Genomic DNA, 26,431 nt, shown 5'->3' on the forward strand with positions numbered 1-26,431 from the left:
CCCAAGAGTAACTATTTTTTAATAATTAACATTTATTCATTTCAAAAAACCTTTTTCTGAAACAGAAGGTTTTTGGGATGTTATAGGTTCTTTTCAGCCAAAAGGGGTTCTTCTATGGCATCATGAATCACCTTTTTAAATAAGTGTGCATAAAACAAATCTTGTGATATGAATATCGCGATAATTACATTTGGAAAATTTCAATATTTTGTGCAGCCTTAATTGCAGACATGACAGAAGTTTCTTCTGCAGTATTATCGGTTTGCAGATCCCACTCGGTTTGTTATCGTGTACTGTATCTTCTGCAATGATTCATACATGAAGTATCACTATCTGTCCAAATGTTTTAGGCCCCTGTGTCTCTTACAATTGAATTTACAATTGAGTTTGAAATTCACACTGATACTTCCGTTGGTATATGAATGATCTCCACTGAAAAATCGCATTATATCTGCAATAAAACTCAAACAATAGATGATGTGATGTGTCAGCCGATCACAGAGGGTTCAGCCTGGAGCGATGATGGCTTCAGTGTAATCAGATGTGATCATTCTCTTCATCTTGACCTCATTGCGCCTCTTGCTTCATGTTATTTCAGTTTGGGAATGTGTTGCGAGATTTCTGATTCTCCATCCCTATACAGCCCTACTGGTTGTTCTGCATTGCAGCCGAGCAGATTTCCCCCGCCGGCCGGGAGACTGCAGCACAATCCCACTGAGTCTCGTTCTTAGTCAGCAGTGCCCTATTTACAGGCGCTTTTACCGGGGTTACGTAGATTTTTCTAATTCATTTCAGCACGCTGTATTGTTCCAATAAAATAGGCAGGATTATCATATTTGCAAATGCCAAGGAATACATTATGCTTAAATTACAGAGGTACGCTTTATTGTGCTGTAATAAAAGTGGCAGCATAACAAGATTATTTGCAAATGCCAAGGTGTGTGTGTGCCTACATATATTAAAACAAAGCCTCCTGTTTTTCTGCTGAAATGGGAGTTGTGTTGTCTTGTAGAGAAAAATAAAGTTTTGTGTGACCTTTAAATGTCTTACTAAAGGCAGGTCAGAGTGAGTTATCTGGTTTTTTGGCATTGTTTATTAAACCGTTTTCACACTTGATTCGATTGCTCACTCTGTACCGGGTTTGATTTGACTTCCACTGAGAAGATGACTGCATATGCATACAAAAACCAATTAAAACGTTTAATTTCACATTTGCGTGTTGTGTCTTGCTTTCTTAAAGACTTTTCTGTCTTCAGTTTGTGTTAACTTTTGTTAACTTTCAATTTTAAATTGTGCGGTGGAGATGTTATCGTGTCAGATACTCTCAGTGTATCTGCTTCATGTTGTCTTTAAAGGTCCGGTGTATGAAATTGATCATAATCTAGTGGTGAGGTTGTGAATTGCAATCACTCCTTCCCTCCCTGTCAAAGCACTACGGTGGCTAACACAGAACTAAGATTTTGTCATGTTTTTGCTTTCTTGCCTTAGGATTCGAAATGCGCTCCGAAGCAGTTTGTCCTTTTAGGGCAACTTTAGAAGCAACATAAAGTGTAATTTAGACAGAAATAACTTATTCTCAGGTATAAAAACATAACGCTTCATTATGTAAGGTCTTTATACACCTCTAAAGATATAGTTATGTATATCATATTGCATTTCTTTCAATAGATCTGGCAAAAAATAATACATTGGACCTTTAAGAGATCTTTGAGATTAAAAACGTTTTCAAGAAAACCCACTCTTTTTATTTAGTCAGCCGTCCTGAAGCTACTCTCACCCGCTGCTTTGGTCTGAAGTGAATGACCTGAGCTTGAGGGCTTTAGCTTTGCTTTTTAACCACCCGTTGGCAAACCGGGATCGCATAAATCTGCCTACCAGGTGAATTGCACTGGTCTGCTGGAGGCGAGAGGTGATCACTTAGTTTAAGCGTGTGCTTTATCACAATAAAGTTCTATGTTGTATATCATGTTTTATATCCCCCTTGAGCTCTATCTGTCAGACCTTTCCTGCAGATTCTTGTTTTATAAACAAAAACACGCAATGACAATACGCTAATTACTGTTTGGGAAATAAAAAACAATATGTTACAGTCGCTTTATGTTGACTTCAGTGCATCTTCTCTTTCTTAAAGTTTTTCTTTGTAACAACAAATATTCAAACACAGATTTTCAAATGAGAAATATCTTAAGAAAATCTTCATAATAATTGAATACAGTTTGGTTTAATTATTTCATTATTTCAAAAAACTATTTGAACTATTTGGCCTACTTCATATTATTAAATATTTAAGATCACATACATTTTTATAATTCAATGCAGCATTATGTGTTGTTTCAGGAAAATTGGCTGAATTATAAAAATTGGCAAATGCCAAGGAATATAAACGCTGCTTTTATTTAACAACATCGTATCTCCATATTTCGTGATTTTAGTTTTTGCCATAAAATCATTATTTTTAGTCACCCTTTGTTTGTCACATGGTTTCACAAATATCTTACCAATAAAAATGTGTTTAAAAGTTCTTTTCAGTCTTGACAACAAACTATTTCATAATTTAAAAAGTACAGTGTTGTTTTCAATTTCCTGAAAAACAGTGCATTTGGACATCAAGGCCTTCATAACTGAGATATGTCTTATGGTGCTATAATTAAAGTGATGGCGTACCAGGATAGGTAAAAATTATTACAGAAATATAACAGAAATGTTTTCCATTTAACTCAACCAGTCATTTCCATTAGACAAATTAAGCTTGGTTTATTAAATCTAATTTGTGTTTAATTTTTATGATTCTCATTATTCACAATTTTCCATATCACAATATACAGTAATCAATATTTTTTCTCCTCTGGTGTTCTGTTTGAGCTCACAATGTCCCGACAATCAGTAATCCTTCTGCCATCTCGTTCCGTAGCCACAGGCCCCACTTTTTTAGAAGCAGTATTTCCCCCCGAAGCATCACTGTTTACCAGCCAATCCACTCACAGTTCAGACCCAAGACCTAATGTCCTTTATCTAAAGGGCACATTGGTTGGCTTTGGCTCTTCTGCACTTGTTAAAAAAAAACTCTTTTTGCTTTCCACCAGCCCGAAGGAGGTTTCTCGTGAAGGTGGCGTGTCAGATCGCCATCAACAAAGCCCAGCACACAGACACCATATTAATATTTAGTGCTGGGTGCAGGCACCTGCTGTGACTCCTCATCCATGCCTGTAGGGGTGCGGAAGAAGAAAAACAACATTAAAATGTTTATGCCTGAAACGAATGAAACTCTTGCAGTCGCTTTGGCGTTAATGTGATTTAAAGTTCGCTTTTTTACCCAAATGGAGCTTTTAGAAGTTTCTGATTTGGTTTCCACAAGTTAAGCAGCGACGGATTGCACTTCAATCTCACATCTCGTATTCCATCATATCGATCTACATCCTCGAGAACACAGTGTTTTTTTTATGTCGTTTTAATGTGTGTTTTTATTGAATATTTATACTTGTTGAAGCTTAAAAAACGTGTTTCACCTGCTGAGAATGGAAATGCATTTTCTCCAGATAACTTCAGCTGAATGTGAAATAGAGTCAGGAACCGTGACGCTGTCGGACAGCATTCACACCAGCATGCTCCTTCTTTTTGTACAGTTAAACGTACAGTGAGTCATTCCTGTTATTCAGCACATTTTGTTCTACCCATAATTCAGATATTTTGGTGACAGTCTCTAGGGAATCATGAATCATAAGAGTAGAAAAATAGCTTGAAAAAAATGTGTTACTTCTAGGAGGATGATGTCATTAAAAGAACTGCATATGATTCATATTTTAGACATACAAATGAAGAGTTAAGCTAAATATGAACATGTTTAAAAATGATCATGCTGATCTGTATGTTACCGTGATGTCATTTTGATATAAAATGTATTTTTGTGTTAAGCACCCTTTCTTTATTGTTGTTAGGATATTACTAAAAACCTTTATTGAGGACAAAATAAAGCTATAAATCTGTTGCCAATTGTTTCAACGAAGCTTGTTTTTGTTTGTAAGATTTCAATTAGAGGATGAAAAAGCACCCTTTCTTTATTTTTGTGAGGATATTACCAAAAACCATTGTCGAAATTTATCTTGAGGACAGAAAAAAGCTATAAATCAGTTGCCAATTGTTTCAACTAAAGCATGTTTTGTTTTTGGAGGATGAAAAAAGGAAGGAAACACTTGAAATATTTTTTAATAAAATGTGATTTGTATTCATTTCGCAGAAGCTCTTTCACATGAATCAATCTCCTCTCTGGAAGCAAAAGTGCACAGCAAATCGAGTGTGTTTAAAGTTCAGCTTCAGAAAGCCAAATTTCAGACCGGTGTGATTTTATAAGAGAAGGAGCATGACCCGATTGAAACCAGGGGGCCAATGAAACGTCCTCTTGCTTAAACCCAAATTAACATGGAAGAGAAATCTTTTTTCGCTCGTTGCATCACGCCTGGTTAGGAAAGTTAGCCTTTGGGATGTCATTTTCTGACTACAATGGTAAGAATGAGAAGGAGAGATATTAAAAGGTTGAAAGCACACAGCCAACTGGTTTTATCTTTAGAAAGTCCTATGAAGTTTCTTAGATTGCTCACATCATTTAATTGTGTTTGCCCGAGATCAGTTCTTTGGTTCTTTTGATTGACTCTCTTCATAGGCTGTTTCCTTCTGTAAAGTATCAGGGCAAGTATTCATTTAAACTCATTTTTAAGATACACTACCAAGTCTGTGATAAATGTGTTGTATTACTGCGGAGTTTTCTTTACTTTTTGACTTTACTTGTTACATTTTCTTCAGCATTTTTAAGTTTATCCAGTAACTTCAATGCAATATCCTAATTCAATATAATAGGCAATATTCTTTGCTGTGTCATGAATAATCAAACTTTCATTGATATTTTTGGGGCGATAGAGTAAACTTTGCAACTTGAAGAACTTCAAATCTTCCTCCCATGTGAATTTAAGATATTTTATTAAAACTAGTCTCCATGGCTTAGGCCATATCCAGAAAAACATTGTATTGCTCACAGGTTGCTCTTTCAAAGATCAGACTTAAATGTTTCTTCAAATGAGAGTTAAGACAATTGTTGAAACGCATGAAGAGTAAGGAGGTGTAAAATAAATGTAGATTGTAAACTTGATGAGAAATGTTTGAGTTCATATTGCATTCTTCAATAATATTGACTTTGGATTGAAGACTTGACAAATCTGAGCTCAGTTTGACACATTGTTGACATCTCTTCTTAAACTCTAATGGATACATTTCTGACAGAAATATCTATTTCTGTGATATCTGTCAGGTTTATATCTTATACATTAAATACCTTTAACGGCATTCATTTCTCCATCCGTCTGTATTGTTATTCTCAAAAGCAGTGTGATGGCCGTCAGCAAATGTCTCTTCTCTAGTTTTCGTTTCTCTGCACTGAACTGTGCTTCGTCTGACTGACAGCTGGAATTGTCCTGCTCTCTGTTCTTTCGCACACCTGTCAGATGTTGATGGACCGGCGCTTTGTCAGACAGAATTACCTTTTATCATGACAGCTGGCGTCTCCTTCAAATGCCGGAAATAAGGATGTGTGAAATATTGATCAGAACTGACCGGCAGCAATTTGAGTCCGGTGTTGAGAGATGAGTGATACAGTATGACCAAAATCATACCTGTAAATATCATAACAATACACTCAAAAAAAAATGGTGCTATATAGCACTAAAAGTGGTTCTTGGTTTGTAATCTGTGGGGATCCACTTGAAGTCCTATGTTGAACCAAATCTTGATGGTTCAGTGATGCTATATAGAATCGCTGAAGAACCATTAAGGGGCTGAACACAGATTCTTCATACAGAAGCGTTGCTATAGAGTTCTTTAGTGGTTCTATATAGCACCTCAGTCATCCCAAAGAACCACTGAAGCACCAAGATATGGTTCTATATAGCACTTAAAGTGGTTCGCCAATGATTATGAGTCAAGAACCACACTTTTTTAAAGTGTAGGCCTACATAAGACTTTTAAAACACATGATACTTATTGCTGCCTTGAGCATCAGTAAATGTTTTACCTTTAAAAATATTTTTTGGATCGCGTGATTCTGAATGTCAAACCGTCAATGTTGAATTGGAGTTTAAATTATGCTGAAGGCCCTGAAAAGGAACGAATCAATGTACTGGGTACTAAAGTATTTTTCTGAAGAAAGGTTGACAGTTTACTGTCTCAAAAAGCAAACCTCAATTATTTATTCTTCTACCACAGTATAGAAAATAATCACTGTAAATAGAAAAAAATATATATTTTTGGAAATAAATGGCATCCGCATCATTGTAACCTCACGAGCCCTTGCCAGGAGAGCACAATGATCGACATTGAGGGTGTGTCTAATAAAAAGAACACTTTCTTTCCATCAGTAATTCGCAGAACCTCGCTGTTGGTGCTTAAGGCGAGACCCCCCTCATATAATTGTAAAGCGCTTTGGGTGTAAAGCCTCATTCTTTCATAGCGCTCTCACAGACGTGTTAAATTTCCCCAAAAATGTATTGAAGTGATATCTGTCAGACATTATGGATATTTAATGTGTGCAGTTTCCAAAAATCCCTTTACAACACCTTTAATGTTGCACATCTGAGAGCTTTAATATTTCTCCTCTGCATTTGCTTAAACCACCTCTGTCTACATATCTTCATTCTAACCCTGTGCGGGTGTTTTTGAGACACGAAAGGGATTTTTTTCTCTTTGCTTCGTTTGAAATGTGCAGAGATTGTGTTTATTTCTGTTTTGCGCAAATACGATTAGCCTGAAGGAAAGCTGTGGTGGCTCTGCTCCCTCCCACTGATGTGGCAGGCACGTTACAGCTGTGACATAAATGAAGAAGCGGATGCTGCGAGATCTCTCTGTTGTATATTACTGCGATTTTTGCATGCTTTTGCCATAAGCAAATAAATGGTAGTGGATTTTGTCATTTTAACCAAGCATACACCTACAAATACCTACAGTAACGATCCACCCACCTGTCTGCTACCTACCAAGACAGCGCTCCTCACAGAAATGGAACACAGAAATTGGGTTAAAATCCATTTTAATATGCCGTCTAGGTACTAGGCAGCTCACTAGGTTTTAGAAGACATCTAATGTGAAGTTCTTTTCCCTTTTAAAATTCACGATGGTAATCGTCCTGCTGTGATAATGAAACATAGTGACCTGCAGGGTGCATGAAGCACTCACATTATGCCGCACGCTCACCCACGCTCTTCCTCTGATAAAATCAATTACAGATAGTAAGAGGGTGGAATTGGGGGCGTGGGTGCATGTTGTGCAAATTACAGCTGGTCTGATGTTTGCTGTGGTTTTTGCAAAGGGAAGCATCACTATTACTACGTCTCATATAATGTATTACGTGATACAAAATGGACAAACAATACACTTTTCAGGTACTTTGAGAAATAAAACTATTTGGCAAAATGTCAAACTACAGCATCTGGGAATACGGGTTATATTCAAATCCACAAAAAGCTCAGAGGAAATAAATCAAGCTTTGAGTTGTTTTATTAGTTATGAAGATTTTGTCGATCCTGGCTTGTTTCGGCCAATGGTAACCCATTCTTTTGAGAATATATTTTGAAGAATGTTGGTAACCAAACAGCGGCGGTACCCATTCACTTCTATTGTACAGACACAAAACAATTTCGGCCACCATTTTATTTTTTTCGGCCTTGATCCTGCGCGAATAACCTGTCTTGCATGTTGTCATGGAAACGACAGTTCTTTCTAGCTTGTCATTGGTCAGCTCTAAAAAGGCACTTGATGTAGGGTGTTTTTTTGTCAGAAAAGTTTCTTTTTTTTCTGCTTCAAAAGACACTCCGAGCTGCGGAAAAAGATGCGGTGGTGTTTCAAGAAGCAGTCATGTAAAGCAGACGCTGTCATCTTAAAAAAAGAAGTTAAATGTGAACATAGCCTTAGATTGGAAAAGTTGAGAGTTAGTGGTTAGTCAGGTTGTGTACGTACACTGTAAAACCTTGCTGTAGTTTTGCAGCATGTGTGCCAGTAATTAACTGTAGATTTGAATAATTTCCTATATGTACTGTTTTCAGTTTGAGTTCAACTTTACCTTGGCCAAAATAAAACACTTTTGACACTTGCTTTTGAGATTCAAAATGAGAGACCGGTCTCATTACTGGGATTAGCACAGCAACTAAAAAAGTATTTAAAACGATACATTTAAATAGCAAGAAAAGTGACTTAAGATCTTGAGTTTTTCTCCATGAAAGAAAATATAAGAAATAAGTAAGTTTATGTAAATTATTGTAAATTAAATCTAAAGTAAGTTACTGACAAACCTCCTGCAAAACAACAGCAAAGTTTAACAGTGTACTTTTTTCCAAATGCATAAAAAATTATGTATGTTTCCACTGTGAATGACACCTCAAATTGTGCAGTTGTCAGCTAGTCAACACTAAGATCTTTAGAAAATTGTAAAACCTGGATTTTCGTGTTTATAGGTGGTTGGATAACCACGTCAGAGCCCAGCATGCTCATGCATTACGTTCAGTTTTGCCTTACAAATCCAGTTCACGTGCTCCATTTCCCCTGCTTTTGTTAAACATGAGATGCTTTTAAAACAAAACCTTCTCAGATGAAGTTTTATTGTGCCTAAGAGAGAACAATGTATCAAATAGATGCTTAATATCAGGATGTGAGATGTTATAGTGACACGGCTAATGAAATACAGTGATAATTAATTATGGTAAATGCTAATTTTGTAACGTGGGTGTAATATTGAGCTCCGGAAGCCTTTTCGCATTTCTCCTTTGCCTCTATCTGTTGTCGTGCTTTGGTATTTTTGAAGGTTTTGACTAAGCTACATATATTCAGCTTCCCTTAATGGATAACCTTGAACCCAAGTATTGATCCTGTTTTCATTTATTATGTTTTTGCTCATTAAATATTTACATAAACAAGAACATCCTGCTAAGAAATGTGGTATCAAGCGTTGCAGCATTTTAGTATGATGTCTGATGCAACTTCACCAACAACAAAAATCTGCATGTGAGTGCAAACAGAAAAGTTAAATTCAGCAACATTTATTAGATTGAGAAAATGTCATTTCAAAAAGGCAGATGTATTTCTGCACATGCACTTTCATCAGGGTCAATTGTGGTTATTGTAAAAACACACAAAACTAGGATCTAACCAGTGGACACAATAGTCAGCACCTATTAAACTACATCAAACCCACTGACCGACTACCGTCAATGTTTTAAACCTGATGAAGTTTTTTCTCATTTTGTATGTTTCTAATTAAATTCTTTAAGTCACCCAGTTTGTTCAAAACACCATGTTAGATTTAATGTTCTTTTATTTAAAGCGTGATGTCCATCACTGTTGCCATGTGAGAGAAAGAAGCAGCAGGGACTCAGCTGGGATTAAGTTGAGATAATTTAGATGGATCAATCGTTCTTTAGTTAGATTAATCTGAATTTTATCCTAACCAGCCACAGCTAGCAACAAGTGTCAGTCATGCTGGGAAGCCCCGATCGCTCAGAAATCTTTTGAAACCAAAATCCTACTTTACAGAAATTTATATTTTATAAATATTGATTGGTCAGGACTGCTTTTGTTACAGTTTGTGTCGCTGATATATTTTCATGTCAAATCTGGTTAAGACAATTGTTACCACTTTAATGATTGAAATTTGGTAATCAGTTAAATGTGAACAACCTTTACATATACAGTGAACAACTTATAAATTACACAACACATTCCATTTCATTTTACTGTTAAAAAATACAGTAATATTACTTTTGGAAAGTAAAAACTATGATTTGCCATATTTTCAGGCTGAATTCTGTATGATATTTAACAAGATGAGACTTTTACAGTAATATATTATTTACAAATGGATCAATATTACCATGCCTGAACAAACATTTTTTACATAAATATGCATTAACTGATAATATGCACTTGTCCTCAGGTCCATGGGGCAGGTGTATGGGCAGCGAGTGCGGTCCAGGTGGGAGTCAGAGTCGTGCGGTGTGGTGCGCTCACGTGGAGGGCTGGACCACCCTTCACACCAACTGCCCTCAGTCCACGCGGCCGGCAAACCAACAAAGCTGCTTTCGCGTCTGCGACTTTCACAAGGATCTGTACGACTGGAAGCTGGGTTCGTGGAACCGGTGTGTTCCCATATCTTTGCGGACAGGTGCCGGGCGTGCTGGCTTATGTTTGCAAGGCGAAGAGGGCATCCAAACACGGGAGGTAAACTGTACGCTCAAGGCGGATGGGTCGCCGGCCGACGATGCCATCTGTGAGTACTTTGAACCCAAACCCCGACAGGAACAAGCCTGTCTCATCCCCTGCCCTCAGGACTGCGTGTTGACCGGGTTTACCCCATGGACCACCTGCTCCAAGACCTGCGGGTTGGGTCTGCAAAACCGTGTGCGCTCTGTTTTGGCGCCGCCGCTTTTCGGCGGTCTTCCCTGCCCCAATTTGACGGAATTCCAGACGTGTGCGCCCAGGGCCTGCGAGGGCAGAGAGACGGTGTTCAATCTGAGAGTGGGTGGATGGAGCGAGTGCAAACTGCCCCCGCAATCTCCAGTGCCACCGACAGCATCCTCCCCCGCTCCCCCACGTGCCGTACGGCAGGCACGACGGCGGAAAGGCAAAGCAAAGAAAGGAAACAGAGACCCACAGATGCGTGAACTTATCAAGAACAAGAGGAACCGCAACAGGTTGAACCGACCAGGTGGCGATCTCTGGAACATCGAAGTCGGCTATCAGTTTCGACAGGTGGTTTGCGTCCATCGCAATGGAAGTACCGTATCACTCAGGTGAGCTGATTTTATCAGAACCTAAAGTTGATGCCACTTTTGATGTGTTTCAATGAAAAGAAGTCAAAATATAATTCTTGTTCATTTTACTAATATATGGATAAAAATGTATCTTTAAATTTGTAATAGGCTTACATTTGCATTCTTTACAGTCTTCACTAAGCATCTTCAATTCAATTGGGAAATTGGTAAAAAAAAAATGGTAAAAATATCTTGAGAAAAAAGGGATAAAAGCTGCAATCCATAACGTTTGCTTCTCTCTTCCCATCTCTGTTTAAAAAATGTTTTATTTGTTTTTACATTGTTGTCAAATCATTAGAAAATAAGTTGTATCCAACAGCTCAACTTATACATCATTATTTGAAACTGAATTTTGTGAATTGGTGTAAAGTAATTCATTTGTTTTATATATTTGCTAAATAAACGTTTTTGTTCAATTTTAACAAAAAAATATACATCCTAAAAAAGCTTGGTTATTATAAACCAACCAGATCTATCGGAAATTACCAGGTGGCAAATTTGTATAAATTTGTATGTTGTGAATTGTACAAATCCTGAAGCCCCAACCGTAACCCCGCCCCTAACGTTACTAGCACAACAGCAAATGTTACTAAAATAGATGAATGAGATCATACGAATTAGCCAAAAATAGCCACCTCGTAAAATAGTTATGTTTTTGTCGTGAGAACGTATTGGACAAACTCTACCGTTGGGTTGTGAATGAACCTATGACAAAATTCTGGCTTGTTTTAAGCCATTGTAGAGTCAAATACACATTTTCTGGGTAAATTTACCCCATGGTTGGGTTCGTCCCTTTTAGGCCCAACGCTGGGTTGAAAATTACATTTTATTGGATTGCAGCTTTAAATATTACACAAAAGAACAGTTTTTCCTGTTGGTTTCCCTATAAGACACCAATATGAACACCAGTATGATCCCATTCTTATCAATTATGCTGGTTGTTTGTCAAATTGATGGACCAGTAATGCTCAGATGGTTAAGCGTACCCGTATGGCATTTCTGGTGAAGCTGGTAAACAAAAGAAATGTGCTGTGCTTACACGTCTCTCTCAGTCTATAGCACATCCATTAATATTAAGCTGAACAAAGACAGGTCATGTCTCTGATGATGTATATGTTGAAGCGCTGAGAGTTCTCTGGCTAATAGCAGTTAAATGAGTCTTAAAACTTTGGGGATTCCAGCATTTCCACACTCTGTTAGTGGTTGACAGTAAGAAATGAAGAATACGTGACTAGTCTGGGTCTTTGCTGTGCTGTCAAACACTCCCACGCCCGATGTCTATTTTCAACTGTAGAGATGACAACTGTATATTCCCCGGCAGCAGATTTACTGACACGGCAGGAGTTTATGCCAGAACTTTCCACAGAGTATGAAACCAGTTTTGTAATTGTCAAATTTTCAGCGCAGTAGTCTTATTTATCTCAAACAGTCAGCTTCTGGCTTTTTGTTTTTGTTGAAAAGAAAGAGAAAAGTAAAAAAAATGAGCAGAATTGTGTTATGCGCAAGTTTTTTCATGTTAAGAATCCACATTTCATTTTATCCATTTACGTGTCATTGTATAATGGACAGCGCACAGTGTTAGGCTGTAGTTAGGATTTAATACTTAAATGAATTTGCTGAATCAACTTGCATTCCCTCGGGACCATAAATATTAATCTCTGATGTATTTATCTGCACCTCTGAAATATGTATAGTTCTTTTGCCAGTTCAGAAAAGTGCAACAAACATTCTCTGACACAAATGCTGTTATTGACCGACAGACCTTGAATCAAATCATTCATATTCTCTTTCATTTGTTAGATTCGTAAGAACAATAAACGTGACAGTATTTAGTGTCATATCTATAAAGTTCACACAAAATTGCAAATGTATTGACGATCATGTCATTTCAAATCTGTATGACTTTCATTCTTCTGTGGAACACAACAGAAGATATTTTGAAGAATATTGGTAACCGAACAACGGCGGTACCCATTCAGTTCTATTGTAGAGACACCAAACCAATGCAAATTAATGGCGCCACCGTTGTTTGGTTACCGACATTTAAAAAAATATATCTACCCTTGTGTTCTGCAGAAGAAAGAAAGACAAAATGGTGAGTAAATGAGAAATTTTGAAATTTCATTTTTCTTAGAACTATCCCTTTAGAGACATATCAAGAGTTTACCATTGGTGTGTGTGGCTCCATTAAAGTACTCCAGCATGCGAGGAAAAACAGCAATGTTTTATTTAGTATATCATGACATAATCTAGGATTTAATGAATTTCATAATACATACGCTGCTGTAAATTGTCCTGAATTTCCACAAATGTAATTATTCTTATATGAAACCTACAAACATTATTCTCATTTAAATGGTAATGTGTGTGTCCTCATTCCATCAGAAAGTTAAAACAATCACTCATCTAAAATACATAAAAACGGTGTTTACTGTATACAAACAGTGTTCATGATGCAGCAATGCAGAACTTCAAGCTTTTTTTTTAAGTATATTTAATATTCACAATATTTACTATGATTTTGTTGCAGATATAAAATTTAAGCAACTTTATAAATAGTTCATTTTAGTTTTAATGCACTCTTTTATAAGCCATTTCATTTCCTAAAGATCATGTCAGAAGACTAAATGTTTAATTAAAATGTAATGCAAATATTGCTGTTTGTTATATGGTGTGTATATATACTGTCAAATGATTCAGCTTTTTAAATTATTGTGTTAAAACAGGTCTTGATATAGAAACTTTATATATTATGTAACTAGATTTCACTTTTCTCGTTCATAAATGAAATGTTTATGAAGTCATTATTTTTAATGGCTGTTTTCTTTAATGCAAATAAATTATTTGTTGAGATTTATATAATGTATAGTCAAATATGCAAATATATGTATCTTAAAAATTAGGATTGAATTTTCATACTTTGCCCAGCTATTTGCAGGTAAGATTTAAACAATAGCCATTTTTAGGTTATCGTCACAATTTGATACAGCAACAGACTTCTACCATGTATTTCTGCCAGATACCTGTGGATACCGCCGTCGTGATAACTCAGAATCAGAACGAACGATTGTGCTGTAACGCCTTCCAGTATAATGGGACAATATGGCATCATTGTATTGCCAGATTTTTAAGAGTTTTCCAGACATCTTAATCTAGACCGAAAATGGGTGGAAACAGCGGCAGCTCTAAAGTTATGTGTTTAAGGGTCCTGGCTGCCCTGAGGTGTGTTTGGCAGCCGCGGCACCTAAATGGAAGGTTGCTAAATGAAGCCGTCCTGAGCGGGAAACAGCCTGTAATTACCTCTAATGGCTCATCAGCCGCGATGCCTGCGGAGAAAATAACTGAGAACATTTTGCATTTTTGCTGCAGTTACTGAACACTGAAACAATTAGAAAAGCCGTTGTTCATTGTGGCAACTGCAAATTGAGTTAAACTCACAAAAACATGTTATTAAAGTGTTGAAAGATAAACATACTGTGGTGGTACCATGGTAAAGTTGCTACTTAAGTTGGTAATACTCTATTCTTTAGTGTTACGCGTTTTGAAATATGCTTTTGTTGACTGTATGTTTGTTATGTCTCATCTGTATCAGCCAGTGTCCCCACTGGAGCCTTCCGGAAACGTATCAGTCGTGCATGATGCCCAAAAACTGTGCCGTCAGTGAATGGGGCCCATGGGGCAACTGCTCCAAGACCTGCGCCGACCCCAGCGTTTCAAAGGGCACAAGCTCTCGCAGCAGACAGGTGACGCAGCTTCCGGTTGGAGGGGGGACGGAGTGCCCCCAGATAGAGGAACGTCAAGCCTGTGAGCCCGAGGGCCCCAGGGTGCCACCCTGTGCCATGTAAGTACTATGTGGTTTTACAAACACTAATATACATATACAAATTTGGCAGGAAAGTGACTTTTACAAGTGTTTTAGTGGAGTTTTACATAAAATCTGTACAAACAGTGTGATTTTGGGAAGTTGATTTGAGGATCAAACTTTGATTTTAAGCATTTTTTTTCACTGTGATTTAAATTTTTACAGCAAATCACCCAAAAATGAATAGCTGGGCTTTCACATGCAGGATATACCATATATAGAGTAACCTCTATCTAAAACATCTGCATAGTTTTACATATACATTTTATGCATGCAACTTTTATGAGCTTGAATTAATTGAGAAAGTATGTGGGATAAATAAGGATTTAAGAAACCATTTGTCTCACTGCAAGATTGTTTAAAATCATCTTGTGACAAGGTTGCTGAATTTTGACCTAAAACATAAGCTGGACACAAGATCTCAATACTTTCATGTACATGCATGTAAATGTTCCTGATTTGAAAAAATGTTCAGGGACATGTTACATGTGTGCATCAAATACCTAGCCACTTTTTGTTTTCTTAAAAATAGATGTATATTTTTTTATGGCAGTAAGTTTGTGTAGATGTTTTCTTGCACATACAGCTGCAGAAAAACATGAGAGAACACTCCACAATTTCTTTCAGTTTTTCTGAATTTGCCATTTAGTTACGTGTTTAACTAAAATGATGAAGAAAAGATGTTCTGTATTTTTTAGACCTCAAGTATCACAAAGACAAGTTCATATTGACTTTTAAGCAATACAACAGTGTCTTAAAATGTATTTAGGAAAAGTTTTTCATGTCTTGTCATTCTGTCAGTCTTTCACATTGATGTTGGATGACTTTGTCACTCCTGAGGTTTGATTTTGTTGAAACAGACACTGGACTCGAATGGCCACAATACATCTAGAAATGCAGAAGATCACTGTTTTTGTGGGTTGTTAGAAAATGTAGTCATGACAGTTATTGTAGTCTTAAGGCTTTCGCATAGCATCTCTCATGTCACTTACATCAATAACAGTCAGACTGTTCTTCTTTTGCCATAAATCATAAAATGTATAAATCATATTACCTACCCATGGCTGTTTTAGGAATTAAAAGCCCATTTATTCTCATTTGATGGTTGGTTCATTCTGAAAGCTGTATTGTTTATATATTTATATGTATACTTATGTAGACATAACAGTCAGCATCAGTTTTTTTTGGTGTCAAACAATTTCATTTTCATGGTTTTGTATCCGTTGGAAATGTATTGAATTGATGGAGCGATGGTGTTGTTATATCTGCCCAACAATTTCATATAATCTTGTCATACGGCAATATGTGTCAACAAAGAGATAGATGTTGTTGCTCTGAGGTTCAGGGGATTCAGCAGAGCTTTCATGTATCATCTTGATCTCAGATATTTATTTTATATTTGCTTTGGAGAAATAAATGTGACAATGATTGATATAGTGGCAAAGCTATAATACGGGGTTGAAAGTAAACGGATAGCATTGGTCTGAACATAAGGTTTTGGCTTGGATGTTGGACTCTCTCTGTTTGTATGTTTGCTGTGTCTGGTTCAACTTTTGGGATGTTTTTAATTAAAAATGTGTACGCTTTTTGGCAGCATCATCCTACAAATGGCCTACTTAAAATATCCGCGTATTAAAATGGGATGGCAAAAAAGTGTTTTAACTTTGCGAAACTGGCACGTTTCACTTTTAAGCTTATTTGCTCCTCATTTAATCTCATTGCTGTTTTAGAGAAACAGTTGAGATTTTTCTTTCCTGGGGGCATGTGCATAAAAACTGGCACTTTGGAACAGAAGTGGCTTCTCAGCATGTTGAAATTGAAATGCTTTCTGCTCTGATCGTGGAGAAGTGCCCGTGTGGATCAGTAAGGCCCGCTGGGAGGCGGTTGACCTGCGAGAGCGATGATGGCTGTGAGAGTCAGCTCTCCCAGAACAACAGCATATGGAGGAAGAGAGAAACGGATCGGGCCGGTCTGTGGTCCAGAGCCAAGAGGGGATGCACAAATGGAAGTGATCTTAGCAGCTCTGTCAAGCAGCTCTAATCTTATTCTCTCACAGATGGCACGTACTGGCACGGAGTCATAGGACACACAATGCTTTCTGAGCCGCCCACAAACTACAAACAGAGAGAAAAAAATAATAGTTAGTTGTCATATTTTTTCCTTGACTTTCTGAAGTTTGCAAACACATTTTTGTTCATAATTTACTCAACTTCCTGTCATTCTAAACCTGCATGACTTTCTTTCATCTGCAGAACACAAAAGAAGATATTTAGAAGAATGGACCCCATTGACTTAAGTCATATGGGCACAAAACCACATTTCTCAAAAAATATATTTTTTGGGGTTCCACAGAAAGAGATATATACGGGCGTTAAACAGGATGGGGTAAATAAATTGTCAAGATTTTTTATGTTGGGTGAACTTTCTCTTTATAGACATTTGGAAGCATTTATTTTTGCTGATTTGGGGCCACCATCGGTGCAAAAAATTCTAGCAGTCCAGAGAAAGTATTTTTTAAACAAAAAGAAAGAATTGAGACTTGCTTCTCACAAATTATACCACCTCTTTGTTCACTAAAGTTTCAGAAGTTGATGTGAAGAAATGTCATAGGTCTGTACTATCCACATTCATTTTATGGCTCCTCTGTGTCTTCGCTGTATCCCAACAGTTGTTTTACTTTTATTGCTCCACAAACATTTTGAAAAAAAATCTGGGTCAAAGTTTACGTTTCAGTGAAAAAAGTTTAAGCAATATCTGAGCTTTAAGATTTAGCTAAAAAAGTCGGTTTTGAGAGCTTTTTGAAAGCTAACAATGCTTTCATGTTGAAATAACAGCTCATTTTATGGGTTATTTGTCACTTTCTTGTAAACTTGTCTTTGGCCTTCAAAGAGCAGCTTTAACAGCAGACGAACACAAACACTGTTTAGAGATTTTCAATATTTGATGGTAAATCCAAAGGGACAAATACTTCAATGACACTCTAAAAATTGCGTCTTGTTCTCAATACCTACGGTGCTAAACAGCTGCCTGGTGTTTTGAAAGTACACAAGCCTAAATACGCCTTTTAGATCATTTGAAATCATTGTTTGGTTGTATTATAGATAGTTTTTGTTCTTTTCACCTATTCATGGTTTTGAAGCCATTCGTTTATCATGAGCAATGGACAGTGACAAATAATGCAAATGCACTAATGTCATCCTTTAAAAATTCTGAAGATTGATTGCAGTGTGTTTGCACCAAATTTTTGAATGTAATTGTTTTCTTTTTTCCCCACATGAATTGTAGTTATGCCTGGCGGACCACAGAATGGAGCGAGTGTCGTGTTGATGCGCTGCTCGGGCAGCAGGACCGGCGTCGGGTCAATCAGACCGGCCTGTGCGGTGGAGGCGTTCAGAACAGAGAGGTCTACTGCATCCAGGCCAATGCTGAACTACTCAACTTCATCAATAACAATCAAGACAAACAAGGTAAAGCGCTACAGTACATTTACCAGTGCAATGTCATTTGTATTGATTGACAACAAGAGACGTCAGGATGACACAGGCGGTCTTGGATAACTACGATAAATTGGTTGCAACAGCTTCCAAAAAGTAAAATCTAATTAATAAGAAAATGTTATTAAGAAAATTATTTACAGTGAAGTTATTTGGTGCAATCGTTCATGGATGTGGCTTGGGTTTAAACCTGCAACCTTTTGATTTCTTGCGCAGATTTTTTGTTTGTTTCATACTGATGTAAATAAAGGTTATTATTGTGTTTAGCATCATTTAGATTGGTTAGTTATCAGTTTAAAATTTGTTTGTGCTTTCAGTTTTGCCTTGGATTTTCTTAGATTTTAAGTTTTTAACAATTATCTGTTTTTTTATTTCAGATAATTTAATGTTACATTTATTATCAATATTAAATGTAATCAAATAATTCATTGAAATCATATTTGTTTATTTTAGTAAATTAGCTGTAGGATAAAGTAACATTGAAGCTGAGGAAATTTTCTCATTTTATAATATAAGGCACAGAATTTACATACATCGATCTTATGTAATGTTTACTTCTCAGTTTGCCACCCAAATCCAAGAATCTAATGTTATATTCATTGTCAATTTTAAATAAATGTTAAGTACTATCTTACATTTAATAATTAAATTAAATCATTTTATTTTAATTCCATTTTTTTATTAATTAAATTACATTGAAGCTAAGGAAATGTTCTCATTTTATAATATAAGACACAGATTTTCACACAGTAGACCATGTATAATATTGATCTTTCGTAAATCTTTCTTTCCAGTGTGCCACCCACTCACATGCAAGAATTAAATGTTAATTGTCAATATTAAATCAAATGTTATATAATATCTAACATTTAATAATTATTTTATAACATTTTGTATTATTTTATTTATTTTCTATTAATATATATATAAATATTTTATATAATCAATTTAAATCCTTAGCTGTAATATAGTTACATTGGATTTTTACATTGGATAAGGCACAGAATTAACATGTTTGTATACTATTTATCATTCATAACTCTAAATGTGCCACCCACCCGCATACAAATCTTTTGCTGAATACATAGCATCAGTAATTCCTGGCGTGCTCCACATGCACAAATATCATTGCTCCATTAGCAGTCCCCCCTTCTTCAAGGCAAACACCGTGTTTTCCTCCCGTCGTTCTGCTTCCTCTTTTGACTCTCAGAACCGTATCGTCTGCACATTGAGACTTATCGTAACGCACATGTCCCTGCGCATTAGAGCAGATGACCGGCGCGCGTTTGAGCTCTAGTTATATATAAGAACTTCTATTAAAAGGGCCACTGGTGGAGCTGCTTATGTTAGAAATCTGTGTCCTTATCAGCGTGGTGCAGGAAGAGTTTCGCTTCACCGTGGGGGGGGGGGTTATCTACTCCACCGACAGCAGATACATGAACACGGAAAGTTCAATGAAAAACGTGCTTTAGCCACAGCGCGCTGCTGGAGATGTGATGCTCTCACCCGGGGAGGGTTTCAGCTTTAAGATTCTTTGATGTGATCAAACCATCATCAGATCTATCTGGATGTGATGCTCATTTAAATTTCCTGTTAAAAACACAGCGCTGCACACGTACCAGGAACATAATGCTATTTCCCCTAAATTACCAGAGATAATCTCTTAAAAATCTAGATCTTTTTTTAAAAGGATGCAACAGCCTTAATAACTCTATATGATGTCATAGAAGAACGTCTTTAAGTTCCTATGGGGTCATAGGAGATGTCTTTTTTAAGTTCAATCTAATGATAAAATATCAATATATGACTTTAAATGTGCTTCAGAGAACCCAGGAGGGCTTCACTTTACTTTGAGACCTAAAACTAACACTTAAAGCTTTTAAAGCATCAGCTTGCAGGAACTTTATAATCTCTGAAGAATCATATTAGAAACCCAAGATACTGCAAAAAGGGATATTGATGAGAAGAGAGTTTTTCGGTCAAGCTAAAAGGAACCTTTATTTGTATATGTTTGAGATCTGAGCTTGTTTTAAAGCCGAACAGGTTACAACACAGGAGATCACATTCATCATGTTCAAGCTATAACAGGCTTTTCTAGAAATAGTTGCAGAGTCTAAAGTAATGGTGTTTGTGCGTTTGTAGTGTGTTGGAGTGATAGTTTGCTAGAGTTTGGTATTTGTGTGTTTTTTAGATGGCCAGTCTAGAAACGGTCAGACGCCTAGTGCCCCTCCCCTCCTGTCCATCAGCTTTGAGATCTCAGGTAAGAGCTTTAACCCCGCGTGACCTTTCAGGGACAGTTCATCAAAAATTCATATCATTTACTCACGCCATATACCAGATGATACAGTTTTTTTTAATATTTATAAAAATATCCGTCTTCAAATGTGCACATACAGAACCAAAAATACTGAAGCTCGTACAAGCACAGACTTGGGTGATAAAGTAGTTTTGTGACAAAAGTGTAATATTTGTAGCTTATTTTGCTAAAAACAAACCCGCAAAATATTGGGTTTTCTCTCACATTTCACTTCAGAATAGATTTGTTAACCACTGGATTTCTTTGTTCAAATTTAATTATTTAATATTTAAATATTTTTGTAGCGCTTTTTCAATTTGCAAAGCAGCTGCACAAGAAAACCAAAACCAAGAAAAACAACATCTGTATTACTTTTATGATGAATGTTTGTAGTTTTTTAGAGCTTCAACATTTTGATACCAGAATAAAGTGACAGATGTGTTCGTAAGAAGGTTTGTGTTAGGCTGCAGAAAAGAAGTCATACAATTTGGGATGGCCAGAGACTGAGATTTTCTCGCATCTTTGTGCAGCACAACACACATAAAGTTTTACAGTAAAAACATTTATTCATAGAAGCCTTGTAAACAAATATCCAGAGACTGGTATTTCAAAACATCTCAATGTTTTAAATGATTGTGAACTCATATTTGTGTTAGTCAGAATCATTCCACAGATGTGGTTCAGTGACATATTAAAATATCCTGAAATATTCCTTTTAAAATCCCAATTGTTTTTTTCTTTAATATCGTTGCTGGCACATTGTGTTTGATCAAACGCTGGTGCCTGAGGCGTGTTTACATATTGAGTTTTCTTTGCCTGAGTGTTTTCCTGTATTCCTGTAACCGTGTGTGTCCATGGAGAGCTCATTACAACTGTATAGTGATGCAAGAGTCTGTGTTTTACTCGACGTTCTCCTTTGGGCAGCAGGTAGCTGACAGAGATTGATCGGTAATGGCAGTCCCTATGACAGCTCCCTACTGTACGCATTGTCTCAAATGAAATGGAAAAGCATTTCATATGTATTTGTAAGTGCAGTTGCAAATAGCCTTTTTAAACAAAATGGACCTGCTTGGGTTTTTCATCTTGTATCTTTACAAGAATGTGCTGTACGTGTCTGAGAAACACCACCAAAAAGGTGTGATAAAGACGATTTTGTAGTATAGATTAATTTGTAGAGAAAAGGTGACAGAGTTAAACACAGGTGCAGTATGTCCACACAAGGACCGCAGGCTGTTCTGTGTGAATGCCAGTGCAGGAAATGTATTACAATACCGTATTAAATGAGTTTGTGTGGAAACTTGATACGTTATAACTTGATTGAATCGTGGAAAATGGTTCACTTGTAGCACTAATCTGTACTGTAAAGTACAATCTAATAATCTTTTCAAGTCACATCATCTTACTATTTGGGATAAATTGCTGTAACTTATAAAAAAGTAAAACATAAAACATGAAAAATCTTTAATATATACAGGCTGAAATGACTTGTAAAGCCAATTTGATTGTACTTAAAAAGCAGCCAAAACAAAACTTACAGTGTATACGTTGATTTCAATAGTCTTTGAAAGTAACCTGACGTTAGGGTGTCATTGACATTTAGGAATGTTTAAATGCTGTCAGTAACTTTTTGGGTTAATTTGTTATTTATCAAGTACCTAAAAGTCAGTGTTGAAAACTGCCTCCTTACCTTAAACCAATTCTCAACTGTAAGCTTATAAATATTTTATCTAACTAGACCTATATTTTATTTTTATCTTATTTTTTATATATTTTTGCACATTATTCATTTATATAATTTATTATATCTAAATCAATCATCTAACATTTAATCTAACTACTTATTTATTTTATCCTCATTATTTATGTACAATATTTAAATCAATATTTGATCTACTAATATTTTTCTTATTTTTATTTATGTATTACATTTTAATCAATATTTTATCTAATTATTTTTTATTTTATATTATTTTATGTACATTTTTATTTTATTTTATTGATTATAGCTAAATCAGGGGGGCACGGTGGCTTAGTGCTTAGCACGTTCGCCTCACACCTCCAGGGTTGGGGGTTCGATTCCCGCTTCCGACTTGTGTGTGTGGAGTTTGCATCTTCTCCCCGTGCCTCGGGGGTTTCCTCCGGGTACTCCGGTTTCCTCCCCTGGTCCAAAGACATGCATGGTAGGTTGATTGGCATCTCTGGAAAAAATTGTCCGTAGGGTGTGAGTGCGTGAGTGAATGAGTGTGTGTGTGTGCCCTGCGATGGGTTGGCACTCCATCCAGGGTGTATCCTGCCTTGATGCCCGATGACTCCTGAGATAGGCGCAGGCTCCCCGTGACCCGAGGTAGTTCGGATAAGCGGTAGAAAATGGAATGGAATGGAATATCTAAATCAATCTTATAACATTTAATCTAACTACTTATTTATTTTATTTTTTATTATTTTATGTTCATTATTCCATTCCATTTTCTACCGCTTATCCGAACTACCTCGGGTCACGGGATGTTCATTATTTATTTATCAAATTTAAATCAATATTTGTTCTACTTATATTTTTCTTAACCTTATTTATGTATTATATTTTAATCAATATTTTATCTACTTATTTTTATTTTTTTATGTACATTATTTTTTATTTCATTGATTATATTTACTTTGAAGTCAAAGAAATTTGGAGTACTTATAGGCTATAAACATGTTACAGCCCTGCCAACCTATACGCATTTTGCGTAGCGGGTGTGCATTTCGACCTATAAATACGCTGGTTCGAGTTGTCACTCTAAACTACCCAAAAACCTGGTGACACCTTTGTGCACACGCAGTGCTCAAATCAGGCAGGAGAACCTGCTTGAGAACCATCATTCTCTTACTTGAATTGGAGCTGAACCTGTCTGCCTGAGTTTATTCGATCCAGCAAAAACCACAGACTTTCATTAGACAGAACGTTAGCGTGCCAGGTCTGGACCATCTGGCACGTAAACAAGTACATCCTGTGCAGTGTTATTCTAACTTAAATGACGGTACATTACATTGAAAACCTCCTCTCTGTTCATTATGGAAAGCTGCCGTGCAGTAACAGTTACGAGGTGAGCTGTCATTCTTAACACCCGTCTCCTTGAGAGAGCGTTATTCCATCAATTATTTTCTGAAGGTCTGCAGGAGTGTCAGTCTTCAGGGACTCAGAGTTTTGAATGGATGTATGAGGGGAGGCAGTTATTTGTAGATATCTCCAGAGAGCAGAACTCTCACTATACTTCGGCACGCCAGCGCTCTTCTGGAGGAATTTACCTCGCTTTGATGTAAAAACGGCAGTCTTGTCACTCTCCAGTTTGACGTGACAGCTTCACACACAGGAAAATCCTATTGCACATTAATGCAGCAATGTTGTAGGTGTTTTTGAGATTGATTATTGTTGTTTCAATGGAGTGGCCTACAATCTTATGACTGGACATTAGTTTTTAAAAGGATACTAAAAAATGCATTACTTCTATTATTTATTCTCTTGTCATGTTGTTCCGAGCCTGTATGAATTTCTTTCTTCTGCAGACAACAACATTGGCCCCCATTGACTTCCATTGTATGGACACAAAACCGCTGAGACATTTCCCAAAACACCTTCTTTTGTATTCTTCAGAAGAAAAAGTCAAATAGAGATTTTAGATGACATGAGGGTGAATAAAGGATGGCAGAATGTTTATTTTTGGCCGCACTATACTTTTAAATATGGTACAACTTTACATTCTTTGTAGCATTAACAATTATCTAACAAAGGAACACGAGAACTCAAATTGTTTTTGTGCAAACATTTTGCGAAAATCTTTCTTCTGTGGGTTTCGGATCCGTGTGGGCCCGTTCCTGGTTCTGTTTACCTCCTGTAAATTCTTTGGAGCGTGTTTAATGCATCTATTTGTCGGCTCCTGCGGTGTATTACTAATTGTTCACCGTGTGTCCTCCCCACATGGGTGCCTTTTTACAGTTGGATGTCTTAATGCGCGTGTTTGCATTTTAGCATCACAGCCCATGTACAGCCGCTTGTGCACGGGATCCACTCCAAGCACCACGCAGATGTGCCACATCCCGTGTCCTGTGGAGTGTGAGCTGTCGCCGTGGGGCGCCTGGGGGCCCTGCACCTTGGAGAATTGTGATGAACCGGTCATAAAGAAAGGTAAACATGGCTGTAACCATCTTCGATACTGGGACAAAATTTACATTTACAAAAAGTCAACCAAATTATGGATTTATGTCGTTTGTGTTTTTCCTGTTTTGTTTGTTTGCAGGATTCAAGTTTAGGCGGCGAAACATTACTAATAACCCCACGGGTGGCGAGGGGAGCTGTCCTCACCTGGTGGAGGCTGTCCCGTGTGAAGATCCCAGCTGTTTTACCTGGCAGCTGGTCAAACTGGAGCAGTGCGTTCCTGAAGACGATATGGATTGTGGAGAGGGAACCCAGAATCCACAGGTCCGCTGCATCAACAGTAAAGGTAACAAGTCAAGTGAAATTATACGCATCATTTAAAAGCAGCTTTATAGAAAATAATGGGGTGTAAAAAGATTAATGATGTTTTTGTGGTGACCAGAAAAAATCTCTTTCCCACTTATTCTCCATCATGGTTCCCTCAAACTCTTTATGAAACAATTAAAAAATATTTAAATTTATTTTTTGTGAATACTTGACATCAACATGCTAAATGTTAAATTCTTGCATTGTCCCTCTTGAAAAAAACAGCATATGGTTGGTTAGGTATGTTTTGATGACCAGCTATGGACCATCTTAAACCAGCACATGACCAGCTTAAAGCCAACATTAAAACATAAATCAGGATTTTCTGTTTTTTCAACAGGGGTTTTCGCCTTTTTAAAGATAGTGTATTGCTTCATTGTTTTGTTTTGCTTTGGACAAGAGCGTCTGCTAAATGCCTAAATATTAATGTAAATGTTTATGCAGATTATTGAATGCTGCTCAGAGGTGTCATGCATTTACATGACAATTACAGTTACATTATGTTATGGGTTTACTGTTTAAATGATAAAATATTGAAAAATATTTATATAAAATGTATTATTTTACAGTTGCACAATGTTTCGAGTTTAATGTTTAATGTTTAAATTATAAAATAATTATTATAGAAAGAAATAAGGACTTGAGTTTAATGTTTAAACTATACAATTATTAATGTAGAAACATGATATAAAACAAATTATATATATAATAGCTTTCCTGTAGCTCAGTGGTAAGAACATTGCGTTAACAATGCAAGGTTGTGGGTTCGATCTCAGGGGATTACACACTCCTAAGTATAAAGGTATAGGTTAATGCAAGTAATGTAATGTAAGTCGCTTTCTGCCAAATGCATAAATGTTTGGAAACAGTTTGTATAAATGAAAAGAAATATAAAATGAATGATCGTCTTGGTTACGTATGTAACCTCAGTTCCCTGATGGAGGGAACGAGACGTTGTGTCGAGAACGACAGATGGGGTTCGCCCTTGAGAACCAATCAACTCTGACTACTATAGAAAAGGCCAATGAAATTTGGCGAATGCAATTTGCATGCCGGGCTCCGCCCCCGGAAATCCGGTATAAAAGGAGGCCGGCGTGCAGCATTCACTTACCTTTGTTCTGAAGAGCCTGAGACCTCTCAAACTGCAGCAGAATACGATACGTGTTCGTGGCATAAGGGACACAACGTCTCGTTCCCTCCATCAGGGAACTGAGGTTACATACGTAACCAAGACGTTCCCTTTCTGTCGGTCTCTCGACGTTGTGTCGAGAACGACAGATGGGGTTGCCTATGGAAAACGCCACAACGCTGTATCGCGTCACAATCTCTAGCGAAGCGACGGTAACAAGCCTGGGCGTGTCATCTCGAAGCTTTCGTGAGACTGTAACCTTCCAGTGTGGTGGTCGGGGGGTTCCAGAGCTTTCTTGGAGAAAGATG

At 37.0% G+C, this 26,431-nt stretch overlaps 1 protein-coding gene across 1 annotated transcript in view; it reads left to right on the top strand.

Moving 5' to 3' along the window:
- Positions 1-26,431, top strand: part of LOC130433033 (thrombospondin type-1 domain-containing protein 7A) — a 94,796-nt gene that overhangs the window by 24,191 nt on the left and 44,174 nt on the right. The window contains exons 2-7 of the mRNA XM_056762681.1: positions 9,965-10,820; positions 14,434-14,682; positions 17,989-18,170; positions 20,389-20,457; positions 24,503-24,658; positions 24,771-24,974. Of these exons, the coding sequence (XP_056618659.1) occupies positions 9,965-10,820; positions 14,434-14,682; positions 17,989-18,170; positions 20,389-20,457; positions 24,503-24,658; positions 24,771-24,974 (1,716 nt within the window). The remainder of the gene's footprint in view (positions 1-9,964; positions 10,821-14,433; positions 14,683-17,988; positions 18,171-20,388; positions 20,458-24,502; positions 24,659-24,770; positions 24,975-26,431) is intronic.

Source organism: Triplophysa dalaica, chromosome 12 (genome assembly GCF_015846415.1).
Source record: "Triplophysa dalaica isolate WHDGS20190420 chromosome 12, ASM1584641v1, whole genome shotgun sequence".
Classification (NCBI taxonomy): domain Eukaryota; kingdom Metazoa; phylum Chordata; class Actinopteri; order Cypriniformes; family Nemacheilidae; genus Triplophysa; species Triplophysa dalaica.